Source organism: Orcinus orca, chromosome 21, assembly GCF_937001465.1.
Source record: "Orcinus orca chromosome 21, mOrcOrc1.1, whole genome shotgun sequence".
NCBI lineage: Eukaryota > Metazoa > Chordata > Mammalia > Artiodactyla > Delphinidae > Orcinus > Orcinus orca.
Window position 1 is genome coordinate 24,585,465 of NC_064579.1, and position 13,755 is coordinate 24,599,219.

General features: G+C 47.2%; 1 protein-coding gene across 2 annotated transcripts in view; it reads left to right on the forward strand.

Annotated features, from left to right (window-relative positions):
• DLGAP2 (DLG associated protein 2) overlaps nucleotides 1-13,755 on the forward strand; it is a 724,732-nt gene that overhangs the window by 703,935 nt on the left and 7,042 nt on the right. For both annotated transcript variants that reach the window (XM_049704257.1, XM_049704258.1), the window contains 2 exons: nucleotides 5,675-5,766; nucleotides 11,796-11,948. In XM_049704257.1, the coding sequence (XP_049560214.1) occupies nucleotides 5,675-5,766; nucleotides 11,796-11,948 (245 nt within the window). The remainder of the gene's footprint in view (nucleotides 1-5,674; nucleotides 5,767-11,795; nucleotides 11,949-13,755) is intronic.

A 13,755-nucleotide genomic window follows, 5' to 3' on the forward strand; every position in this document is an offset into this window, starting at 1 on the left:
GGGAAGAGGTACGGCCTTCACACCCGGGGTGGGTCGCAGCCCTGCTCACGCCTTCTTAAAGCGTAGCATCTAAACCCTACGCATCCTGCAGTCGCCCTCGGCCAGGCTGGGGAAGACCCCGTTCCCCAGGCACCAGCTCAATAATCGTGACTCTGCGTGGGTTTTCCTACCACCATTTAATAACTACGTGCGACTGCATTTCTATGAGGCTCAGAGGCAAAGAACAGAGAACAGATCTGCTGGATCCTTTTCATGATTTTCTTAATTTCTTCTCTTATTTGCCTGGCTTTATTTTTTTGTGGACAAGGATGACAGAACAGTTGTTTTGAACCTGAACTGTATGCTTTGCCCATTAAACTAGCACCGTACCGTCACATTTAGCTGTTTCCCTAGTAATGTTTAAAGGTCAGATCACCTTCAAGTCCAGTCCTCATTTTAAGAACAGATACAGGGTTATTGGTTACGGCCCTTTCAAAAAGCGAAGCTTAAATTACATGGCTGTGGAACCAAAACCCTGAGCTTGGAATATTGAAATTTCCATTACATGAGATAACTTTTTCCCGAGCTGTAATTTTATAATCACAGCTCACTGAATCGATTGAACGAATTTAGATTCATTCAGCCCTCTGTGGTTAATAAAAACATCGTGAGCCCAGTTAAATACTGGTTTAAGTTAAGTCATGTTAAAGCAGGCTTCCTATTGTTAATACATAAATATTATATATATTTATAATATATTTATATTATATAAATATATATTTATAATATATATATTCACATATATTTATAATATATTTATATATATAAATATAATATATATTTTTATATATTTATATTTATTTATATATATAAATATATATTTATAATATATTATACAAATATATAAATATATATTTATATTATATAAATATATATTTATAATATATTTATATTATATATATTTATATATTCTGGAGGGATTGTAAACCATCACTAGACTAGTGTTTTGGGATTTTTGTGTTAATTATGTTAAACCAAACGGGTAAGTGGCATAAAAACAATAGGATGTTTTCTGAAATAAAAGAAATGGTTCCAGAACCACAAAGATCTTATTCAGCAGGTCTGTAGAAATATGAATGGTATAAGGAACTCAACAACGGGGTCTCTCGAGAGGTGTTGGGACGTTCTCTCGCCCCCAAAACAGCTCTGCCCCAAAGCTAATAATCTGACCATCACCAAGTCCGATGCGTGGACCCACAGACTCACAGAGCTGGGGCCTTTGATGATTTCCTTCGTCATCTAAGGGACCCCGGCTTCACTAGTCACGTTAACGCCGACGTCGGGGTTCGGTGTCCAGCATGGGTCCCCCAGTCCTTCCGTGCGGAGGGGCGATGCTCCCTGGATGGCGGCGGTGGCAGGGGGCGTGGCTCGGTCGCTGTGCCCAGGGAAGAGCAGACAACAAGTAGAGTGACCCTGAGGACTCGTGGGCCACGTGGCAATGCAGGGGACGAGGGGGACATGGGCCACAGAGAAACTGCCCCTGGGTCTGCAGTTTGCCCAGGAGTCCCCATCAGCAAAGACAGCACATTGAAGACCAGAGCTAACGATGATGCTTCTGAGCGGCACAGCTGCTACAGCCTCTGAGATCTGACCAGTCCTCCTGGGAACATACAGCCACTGCTTCCAGACCCCTGCCAGGGCACATAAGCCTGGTTGTGTCCCGGCTCTTGCTAAGGATGTGGTAAGTGCCCGACGGAGATGTCCCCACACAGCCCAGCCACCCAGCGGCCGCAGGCAAACTGGAGCATAAAAAGAAACGTGTGCTCAAGAAACGCGAAACGAAATGAAAATGATCAAGCCAGAGGTCCGGAAGCGAGGGGGTTTGTGGAAGCAGCCGTGTCCCCCAGCCTGCTCTAGTCAGGCGGGAATCCCAAGAGATCCCGGAGTAATACGTCTTCAAATGATCATTTCAAACAGTCTGCCGATTTTAGAAAAACCCACCTCGAATTTTGAAAGAAAAGAATAGTGTAAATGTTGTCCTGGCATTTCACAGCAAATTTAGATAGAATGGAAAATTGTGGAACACGCATGAAAAATAAATTAAAGGAGCAAAGTCAGTTCATCCAATTTCTTTGTACATCAAAGGCCAGGGTTGTCTCAGGTTCTTTGTAGGTTTGCATTCTGATGAGCATACGTCCTAATCTGTAGCTCTTGAAAGAAAGTGTCTAAACTGTGACAAAATTAGGGAAGGATAGTGGAAAAGAATAAATTGAATTTTTGCCTCAAATTCCTTGCAATTATAGGAAGCTATTTACATTATAGGTATCAGATAGAATCATCCCCACTCACTGAGCAGCAAATTCTCCTGCCATTTGCCATCAGGTCATTAGCTACACTCTCACAGCCATTATCTCTCTCTAGCAATAATCAATTTACACCCTTTATAATAAGTCTCCACTGCATTAACTCAACACCCACATATCACCCACCTGTCCATGTTGTGCTAAAGATGATAAACGGAAGTACTTTATATTAACACTTCCGTGGAAGTACATTTAAAGAAGAATATGAAGATTGGGGATTAAAACCTCAAAATGGGTAAAACTGATTGACTTTTTAAATTGGGATTGACATATATACACTAATATGTATAAAATGGATAGCTAATAAGAACCTGCTGTATAAAAAAATAAAATTAAATTTAAAAAAAAAGAAACTGAGGCGTTAGAGAAATTAACAATAAATAAATAAATACCATTTCAGGAAGCATAGAGTCAGTGAAAAGAAGTGCACTTATCCATGAGTCACTTCTATATATTCCTGCAGTGACAGCTTGATTAAAACAAGTCTCTTGAAAGGTTTTCATCAGTCATGCAAGTTATAGGGGTTTACAAGTGAAAATTCAACTTTTCAAAAACAAAGCTAACTCTTCCACTCAGCAGCAGTGGGACCAGAGCTGCAGAAACATATTCAGTTTGGGAATCAAACTGGGAACAAAGTAGGAAGTATTTTCGGCCCTTCCAGGAGGTGCTCCAACCCCACTGCCCTCGTGCAAGGCTGCAGGCAAAGCAGACAGAGGAGGTGGGCGGGATGGGGGGGTCTGGGGGAGTAAGCCCCTCTCGCAGTGGATTGGTAGGAGACACGAGGGCCCAGGTGTCAAGATGCTGACAAGACAATATATATTTTTTTAAGCCTGAAAGGATGCCAGAGTGTTATCCAGCTAACTCACTTGTATTAAAAGTTACATTTTTAATTCTTCTTCATATTTTAGGAGCAAGCTAGAACTGGATGATATTAGGGAACTATTCATTTCTTAGGGGCAGTCATGGCGCTGTGGTCGTACAGGATGATGGCGGAGGGGCTCTGGCCACAGCTTATCCAAGTGGGTCAGGAAAATAAACCCGCTCCGAGATTGGTGCTTCTAAGGGATGGGGTGGAGTTGCTTGTGATACTTTCTTTCAAGTTTTCTGCGTGTGAAATTTGCCATAATAAAACTTCGGAGAGCAACAATCTGGACAAGTAAGAAAACACAGGCAAACTAAGAAGTGTTGCAGTCCATTAACTTCCCCAGGAGAGCATCGTGTTACGAACACGCTGTCTGTGGGGCCACATCCTCACCCTGTAAAAATGAAGGCTGTGCTATCCCTTCTGTTGTGTGGCTGATTTCTGTTACATTAGGATGTGTCCTCAGCACCCCTCACAGCAATGGGTCTATTTCTGGGACATCGGTTCCAACATGTGACACTTGGTTACGTGGGATCGAGGCCCTTCCCAACGGTGTCTGTGACTCCGTTCCCTTCGAGGGAGGCCGAGGAACAGGGTCTCAGCAGCTGTGTGGCCAGGCTCAGGGATCAGTCTTTGATGCCACTTTCTAACGCACGTTAAACGTCTCAAGTCATTTTATTGAAGGCTGCCTGTCAAAATTACTAATGTTTGGGAAATTGGGGAGAAAGGTAACGAAATTGAGTTTACTTCTCTGGACTCAGGCTCCACCTCTGTGGAAATGCCAGGTCTCAGGCGCCACCCCAGACCCCCTGAGTCAGAATCTGCCTGGAACCAGACCCCCAGGTGACTCACGTGCTGATAGGGTTGGCTTTTGTGGGCTTTTCTCAAGGACGTAAGCATTCTGTCCAGAGTAAGTACTTAACTAGCCTGTTAGTGGTGATGGCTGTGTCTCTGCTTCGCGACGGACGCACCTCCAGGCTAAAACCCCCTTTTTCCTGAAGGCTTGCCCGCAGGGCACTGGAGACAAGCTTGCGCTGCTCTCCTGAAAGCCTGAGGGAATGGCCAGCCTAGCAAACTGGCCCAACTTTGAGTTTCAGGGGTTCCGTGTGGCTGTGTTATCTGTGTTCTGCACAGAGTCTCGAGGGGGACCCAGAAGAGAAGATGCTTCTGGCCATCAGAGGAGGATGCTGTGTAAGCTCAGTGAAATAGCTGGGAACTGTTGCTTACAGACGAAACATCAGAGATAAGTGGGCCTGGGTATAGTCGCCAGAAATGTTCTCCTACAGATTGCTACGTGCTTTTGAGGATCGTGGGAGCTGGGATCCACCAAAGCTATTATTTCCAAAATAATGACGACGTTTACACAGGCTAAGGAAGGATTGGGGCAGAAAGATGGGAAGTATGGAGGCCCCTGGAGGTAGCAGGTGTGGGGTTTTCCCACAAATTTCATGCCCAGTGAAAACCCCAGAGCTGTCACAGCTCTCGGGTAATTGGTTAAATCCTTTCCACTGACAAAACTATATTATTTACATTTTTAAGTGCTATTTGATTAAAGTCTTACAACTTAGAAATCGTTTCTGGATTAAACTGACACTTCCAACCCCCTGAAAGCTGAGCTGGCCCACAGGGTGCCCCGAAGCGGGATGTTCTCACTAGCACCGAACGTGGCGCTTCCACGGGTCAGCGGATGGTGATGTGAGGAGGTCGGGGGAACTGGTCACCCTGCTGACCCCCGAAGGGCTTGGTGGTGTTAGCAGTACCTTTCTAAGCTAAATTTCCCCCAACACTGAAGTATCCTAGTAGCTGGCATTTGATCGTCTTTTTTTTTTTTTTAACATCTTTATTGGAGTATAATTGCTTTACAATGGTGTGTTAGTTTCTGCTTTATAACAAAGTGAATCACTTATACATATACATATGTCCCCATATCTCCTCCCTCTTGCGTCTCCCTCCCTCCCACCCTCCCTATCCCACCCCTCTACGTGGTCACAAAGCACCGAGCTGATCTCCCTGTGCTATGCGGCTGCTTCCCACTAGCTATCTATTTTACATTTGGTAGTGTATATATGTCCATGCCTCTCTCTCACTTCATCCCAGCTTACCCTTCCCCCTCCCCATGTCCTCAAGTCCATTCTCTAGTAGGTCTGTGTCTTTATTCCCGTCTTGCCCCTAGGTTCTTCATGACCTTTTTTTTTTTTTCTTAGATTCCATATGTATGTGTTAGCACACGGTATTTGTCTTTCTCTTTCTGACTTGCTTCTCTCCGTAGGACAGGTCGTCTTTGAATTTCCTTCCTGCTCAGGAATGGAGCAGACGGAAAGACAGTTCAGCCCGTGGCCATAATTAACTGAACAGTTTCACCTCCAGTAACAGAGATGATAGAATAATAGCTTTTGCTCTTTGGGTCATACCCCCTTTGTGTAATGCTTTTGCTTTTGTTTTTTAATTGACCTTGTTTTTTTTTTAACAGTTCTCGGGAAAATCAGGAGCGCTGTTGGCAGTGCCCAGCTTCTGATGTCGCAGAAATTCCAACAGTTTTACTGGCTTTGCCAACAGAACATGGTAAGTGGATCCTCAGGTAACCTCGGCCCCTTGTAACCAAGCTGAACGTCCGTTCTTTCTGTGCTCACCGCGTTCCCGCCTGTTAAGAGATCCCTGCACCTGTGCAGCCTGGTGAATGAGTAGGGGGACACTCCCAGCTTTGGGGGGGATTTAAAAGTGCAGCCAAAGCAGAGAGGCCATGGGGGTATGGGCAGGGGAGGGGCAGGGGTGGGAAGGAGTCAGGTGTTTCCCCAGCCGTGAGGGGTGTCCTCTGCCACCTGGCTGTCCCCCAGGGGACCCCAGGATGGAGGGGAAGCGTAAATCACTGTCACGGTGGGTGTCACAGTGAGGACAGTGCTAGGAGGTGGCTTGAATAGAAACACGTAAACAACCACAGTGCAAGAGATTAGGAAGAGATTTTAGAAATAATTTGCGCTTTATATGTTTACAGTCAGGAGTGAACAGAAATACCATGGACTAAATTAGGTAATACGGTTGGCATTAAACTTGGTTCTGATCTTCCTGAAAAGATCAAGGGGACACTCTTACCTATGTGTATGCTTATATGTATACTATACTATGTTTAAATAAATATAAATATATATTGTTACACACACATTATCTGACTAAAGAAAATATTCACTTGATATTATTTGGAGAAGTAACTAAACAGTAATCACATTACTTTACAGGTTCTTTTATTTATAATCCATACACTGACTTCTTTCAGACCAAACATTTTCATTGAAACACAAGTAGGTCTCTGCAGGGTCTCCCATAGCAATGGTTCAAGGTGATTTGATTTCGTTTTGTTTGGCTTTTAAATGTACAAGGAGGCGTGTGGATTTACAGAACGTTCTTCCACATCAAAGGCAGCAGAGCACGTCAGAGTTGCCAATTTATCCCTTTTAATCAGGATCATTAAAAAGTATGTTTTCTCTAATATTTTCCAATTAATCCCATTCAAGTTCATCATGAAATTTAAAGAGTTACCGCCTGGTTGCCTATGACGTGAAGTTATAATCAACATTTAAAAGGGGAAACAGGCAGGTTTCGAGTCCCTGAAAGAAACATACCGCTGCGGAAACGTTCAGTTATTATGTTTACTGGGCATGTTCTAGCGTTCTCCGTCGTGTGTATTTAATGGATCATCTTTAAGGAATTGATTTAGGCCGTTGGAGAGCATGGTCCGTATTCCACCGAGTCTGGTGGGGAGGGTCGTCCCCATCTGCAGCACCCTACACTCAGCAGAGACACATTATTCAAGCTTATAAAATCTGCATGTCTTCTCTGCCAGAGCGGCTGATACTAGACTTAAAAATTATCCACCCTCTTATAGTTTTGATCCCTCTTGTACATGTCAGATTGCGTTTTCTGTTAACCTCCAAAAGTCTGGCGTGACTGCTTCCATTTCTTTTGACCTCCGTCTAGGATTAGACCAAAAGAGTCTGGAGCATGTGTTGGAGGAGGTCAGGCTGGGGCCCTCAGCAGGCCTGTCAGCAGAAATGCTGAAATGCTGACAGTACAAGCAGGGGCCTTGCTCAGCAAAGCCACACTGTCCACACTTTGCAACTTTAGACCAGTGACTAGTTTTCAGTCAAGGAGATGCATCAAGAGCCCACCAGCTATTTAGGATGGACGACACCGGGCAGGACCCACCCTTGAAGCTGGCGGGTCGATACCGGTACCTCTCGGGCCAGCGGCTCAGCACCCCAGAGCAGGGAGAAAGGGAGTCACGCTCAGACCGGCCGGTCTAACAGTGTACTTGAACACGACCCACGGTCTCTTCTCAGCCCTTCTCAGGACACACAGCTCCCAGAGAATGTTCCGGAACATGGAGCCTCAGAGCCCACATCCCACCTGGACCCCACGGCCTGCGGTTAGCAAGGACGGATGGCTCTGTACACGTTGCTGGGGTAGGGGACCGGCCTGGCTCACCACTGACATGAAAAAATGAGACTTACAAACAGATCGGGCGCCTGAATGTCCAGACTTACAAACAGATCGGGCGTCTGAATGTCCAGACTTACAAACAGATCGGGCGTCTGAATGTCCAGTGGACGCAGATGCAGCCGCCTCCCGTGCAGAGCCAGACCCTGGCCGTGCCCAGTTCCACCGATGCCACGGCCTCTGCTCCCTGGGAGCCCAGAGGACAAAGGTTTCGCCAGTCCAGCGGGGAGGGCAGGTGACCACAGAGTCCACTCTCGGGCGACATGAGCCTCAGCACAGCCGTGGGGCAGGACCAGGACCCGAAGTCCCACTTGGGGAGCCGTTCCATCCCTCGGACACGGTCAGGCCCCATCACGCCTGCACCTGTGGGAGAGGGCGTTGTACTTGTGTCATCTTCCGGAAGAGCAGCTGAGGACCCGCCTTTGGGGGGAGGAGTCCCCCCAGCCCCGACTGTCCAGGGAGCCCCTGTGCACCCCCGTCACCTGCAGAGCACAGCCCGGAGGCAAGACCTTCGCTCTGCTTTTCTTCACAAGCAGTGGCTGAGCTCACACAGGCAAGTACATGACAACCCAGGCGACTGGAGGAACCTCCTGCCCCAGCCCCTGCCCCTGCACCTGAACCTGAACCTGACCCTGAACCTGACCCTGCACCTGACCCTACACCTGACCCTGAACCTGAACTTGACCCTGAACCTGACCCTGCACCTGACCCTGACCCTGAACCTGCACCTGACCCTGACCCTGCACCTGACCCTGCACCTGCCCATTGGGCTCCTCGATCCACACGCCCAGTTCGCCTCCTGGTGGCTCAATGGAGAACGAGCTTCAAACCGCAGACAATGGCCCTGGGTTGCAACTTTCACTCCAGACAGAGAAGGAGAAAACAAGGGCGTTTTGTGCAAGTCGCTTGGACAGTGGTTCTTACCGTCTGCCCTCAGGTCAGCACAGCTGCCATCTGGCTGCATCAGCAGAACAGACGGGGCTCAAAGAGTGACCTAGTGGGTGTGGATGTGGAACCAGGACTGAATGTCTGTGTCCCCAAACATTCACATGACGAGGTCATGAGGGTGGGGCCCCCATGCTGGGATCAGTGCCCTCATAACAGAGACCCCAGAGAGCCCCCAGCCCTTCCTCCACGTGAGAACACAAGAGAGAAGACGCCGTCTGTGAACCAGGAAGGGGGTCCTCACCTGACACAGGATCTGCCAGCACCTTGACCTTGGACGTCCAGCCTCCAGCACTGGGAGAAGTAGACCGTGCTGTTCATAAGCCCCCAGTCTGTGGTTTTCTTGTTCTCTCAGCCCAGATGGACTAAGACAAAGGTTAAAGGAAGTTTAAACCCAACCAAATAGAAGTTCCTGATGTGCTTCATGGGAAGGACTTATGAACAAGCCGGAAATGGCACATTTTGAGTAAATTCAGATAAATGTTTACCTATCAGAAATTTCTCTGTCTGTTTAACCTGAGATAGCCCCACACTGAATCAAGGGAACCACACCAGAAAAATTCACACCCTTAACCCGAGGGTGGCAAACTCAGGTGCCTGCAGGCAGGTCACGCGGCCCGGGGAACTCGAGGCCGTGGTCACCAGCCAGCGCTGGGCGCCAGGGGCGTGGCCAGGCCACTGTAGGGCCCCCCTCTGCTCCTGTGGAGTCACCCAGCTTTAAGTAGAGACAACTCACTGAAACTACACATACATCAGGCGCCGTGTGCAGAAGCAAACCCACCTTGGGACCACATGCGCCCTTGGCTGCCCGTGTGCCGCTCCGTGACATCACGTTCCAAGGGCGGGGACCTGTCCCCGAGACAGTTCTGACCCTTCAGGAGATCGACGTGCCTGCCCTCCCTCCACATGGGAGCGACGAAATATACATGGTACATTTGTAGGGCGTCCTTGACCTTCAGAAGCAGGGCTGAGACCGCTCAGAGAACAAACAGAAACGGCTGTGGCTCCAGGCCCATCTCCCCAGCGCCTATGATCACTGGCACCACTGCAGACCCTTCCTGGGCACCAGCTTCCCAGTAACCCCACAGGCGACCAGAACCCTGGGGCCTGAATGAACTGTCAAGCGGCTGGAGCCTTAACATGTACCACCATCCCAGGTTCCAAGAAAGCATTTTCAAAATGAAACAGTGAAGGAATGTAACTACACGTGTATTCTTCAGTAGACTTTATTTTTCTTCTTCTCATTTCCTCCAGTTGTGTCGTGATATAATTAACATACAGCACTGAATAAATGTGAGGGGTACCACATAATGATGTGACTTACATACATCATGAAATAATTATCACTGTAAGCTTAGTGAACATCCATCATCTCCTATGGGTACAAAGGTAAAGAAATAGAAAAAATATATTTTCCCTTGCAGTGAGAACTTTTAGGATTTACTGTCCTAACAGCTTACCTGTATAACACACAGCAGCGTTGGTGGTATTTATCGTGTTGGGTATCACGTCCCTAGCACCTGTTTATCCTGTAACTGGAAGTTTGTACCTTTTGACCCCCTTCTGCCGCTCCCCACCCCATCTCCAGTAACCGCAAGTCTCATCTCTCTTTCTAAGAGTTTGTTTCTTTGTTTGTTTTTGAAATACAACTGACCTACAACACTGTTAGTTCCTGTTACAAAACATAGTGATTTGATGTTTCAAGCTGATCACCACAGTGAGTCTAGTCACGATATGTCATCACACAAAGGCATTACATAATTATTGACTGTATCCCCCACACTGTACATTTCATTTATTTTGCAACTGGAAGCTCGTAGCCCTTAATCTCCCTCACCTATTTCTCTCTTCCGCCCACCCCCTTCCCTCTGCAACCAGCCGTTTCTTCTCTGTATCTATGACTCTATTTCACTCATTTTGATTTTTGTTCACTCGTTTTGATTTTTAGATTCCACATATCAGTTAAATCATACAGTATCTTTCTTTTTCTGTCTGACTTACATGTTGTTTCAAATGGCAAGATTTTCTTTTTTATAGCTGAGTAGTATTCCATTGTGTATGTATATATATATATCTCTTTTATCCATTCATCTGTTGATGGACATTTAGGTTGTTTCCACGTCTTGGCTATTGTATTGATAAATAATGCTGCTATGAACGTTGGGGTGCATATATCTTTTAGAATTAGTGTTCTTGTTTTCTTCACATAATACCCAGACGTGGAACTGCTGGATTGTGTGCTAGTTCTATTTTTAATTTTTTGAGGAACCTCCATACTGTTTTCCATCACGGCTGCACAAATTTACATTCCCACCAGCGGTGCACGAGGGCTTCCTTTTCTCCACGTTCTCACTAACCTTGTTATCTCTTATCTTTTCGTTGGTAGCCATTCTGACAGGTGTGAGGTGACAGCTCGTTGTGGTTTCAGTTTGCATTTCCCTGATGATTAGTGATGTTGGGCATCTTTTCATGCACCTGTTGGCCATCTGTATGTCTTCCTTGGAAGACAGATCCTCTGCCCATTTTCTTAATCAGGTTAATAGACTTTAGTTTTTAGAGCAGTTTTAGGTTCACAACAGAATTGAGTGAAAATACAGAAAAATACAGAGAAAAATCCCATACACCCCCTGCCCGCACACACCACAGCTTCCCCACCATCAGCATCCCCACCAGGTGGTCCTTTATTACAACTGATGGACCTCCAGTGACACGTCACCACCCAGGGTCCGTGGTTCCCATCAGAGCTCACTCTCGGTGTTGGACATCCTATGGGTTTGGACAAATGGATACTAACATGCGTCCACCATTACAGCATCCCACAGAGTAGGTTCACTGCCCTAAAAATCCTCTGCGCTCCACCTGGTCACCCCTCCTCCCCCCAACCCCCATGGCCACTGGTCTTTTACTGTCTCCATAGTTTTGCCTTTTCCAGCAGGTCCTAGAGTTGGAACCATACAGAATGTAGCCTCTTCAGACTTTTTAACTGTCAGCAAATACTTACGGGAACTCTTCCTGAATCCTCGTGGGCCCTCGGGAATATCTGCACCCGATTCTGAACTCATGGGGCTTCTCCCTAACCCGCTTCCTTGAGAAGAGCAGCCCCGCACCCGCCCTCCGAGTTCTCAGCAGCTCTAACTGCGCCTATGTGTCGGCAGGACCCCAGCGCCATGCCCAGGCCCACCTCGCAGGACCTGGCCGGGTACTGGGACATGCTGCAGCTGTCCGTCCAGGACGTCAGCATGAAGTTTGACGAGCTGCACCAGCTGAAGCTCAGTGACTGGAAGGAGTTGGCGTCCCCGGAGATGAAGGTAACCCCCCACCTGCCGCTGCCACCTCCCGGCGTTCAGGCCACGTGCTCCAAATGCCACGTTATTATGTGTGTCTCGGTCTTTGATTAACAGTATGGGATCCGATTTTCAGGGATAAACCCATGTGTGCGTGATCGGGGTGGAGCTAAAGTCGTCAGCATGTGTAATGAGACCCTTTCTTGCTGACAATTCCCGGAAGACACCAACAAAACTCACGTTGTCTGCCGCGGTCTGGTTTCCGGTAGGGTCTGTCCCCTGTGTTATCGCCATCAAACCTCTGTTTGGATTGTACTGAGACGGTTTCCCAGCGGGGAAGTTTCAGTTCAGTTACAATGCCTCCTGTGGAGATAAACTTTCCAGTTGCGCATCTGCAGTTGAAGACAGGGAACCCTTGAAACTTTCCTGAACAATTTGAGGATGTAAACTTCCTGGCCCTGAAATAGGCTGAAACTGTCCATTAAGTTTGAACCTATGGTTTCACCTCTTCCCTCTAGAGATCATCTTTACTGGGGCTGATAGATAAGTGTGAATTAGCCATAAAGACATTGACTTCCTAACACATTTTAGAGAAGTTCTACGTAATCATAATCTGATGTTTCTGGACAGACATTATCAATTAAAGTGATAAAGAAAATTAATCCAACATACTTGGGACAGTGGTGTTTAATATGTAGTTCAGGGTGTATATCTAGATAGTTAGAATGAAAGCATCATCTTCCATTTTCCCAGAAACGTGCTGCCACCATCGTTGTGGGGCTCCAGGCTGGAGGCCATCGCTCCATTGCGGGTGGCTGAAAAAGTCCTCACCGCAGATAACGGGGCTGAGGGGCCCGCAAACCATCGGGTTGTACATAAGCAAGTCCAGGAAATCTATGGTTTGGTTTTGAAGTGAAGGAAATCATAAGTAATGATTCCAAATGAAAAAGTTCTTCAAAGAAATCACTAAAAATACAACTTATTAAACTAGTCTGATGATATGCAAAAATCCTCCCTATTTTTCATTCTTCGGTAATTGACGGCTAATATAATCCCTTCCACCTCAACTGTACACAGAGAGTAGTCCTCAAAATGAACACGGTTCCTGCTGAGGGTACAGCACCCCGTCCAGAAGGCGAGCGGCCCTTGAACGCGGCCGAGGCTCCGTGTCCTGCACTCGGGACACAAGTCCTGACGCTCTGCCTCATAGATCTGCTCGGCCACCTGCCCCCCTGCCTTGCACTGCAGGAAGCCTGTGAGCCTCTTGAAAACGGAGACTCACAAGAATGGTTGATTTTTTACAGTCCCATATTTCAGAGGCTGCGAAAGGAGAGGAGAGAGATAGATAATCACAGCCAAGCACTTAAGGCAGGGTTAAATTTTGAAACAGCTGCAAGTCTTCACAAATTAATTACCCCTGATTGTACCCCTGCCAAAAAGCCGGGAGGGACGTTGCTTCTGGTCCAAGTCATTTTAAAATAAGTCATGGGAACAAAGTTTCAGACACCAAAACGATCTTCCTGCCAAAAACAATAGCACACAACATCAAGATTCTGCCATGTGTTCACCTGCACCTGTGCTAATGGCCAAGCCCGGGCCCATCTCGTGCCCTTCGGATTCTTTTGGAGGCTGAAGGGAAAGAGAGGAGTGGGTGCCCCCCCTCAACAACTATCTTCTCAGAAAAGGCAGCATCCGGGCCCCGTATGTAACATCCCCTTTCCTGACAAGGATACTGGTTGCGGAGTTCCCGCCCTCCATCCACTGGGAAGGTCCGGCCTTGTTAGCGAGGGGCCACAGCAAATAGAGAACACAGTGTGGGACACAGGCCTTC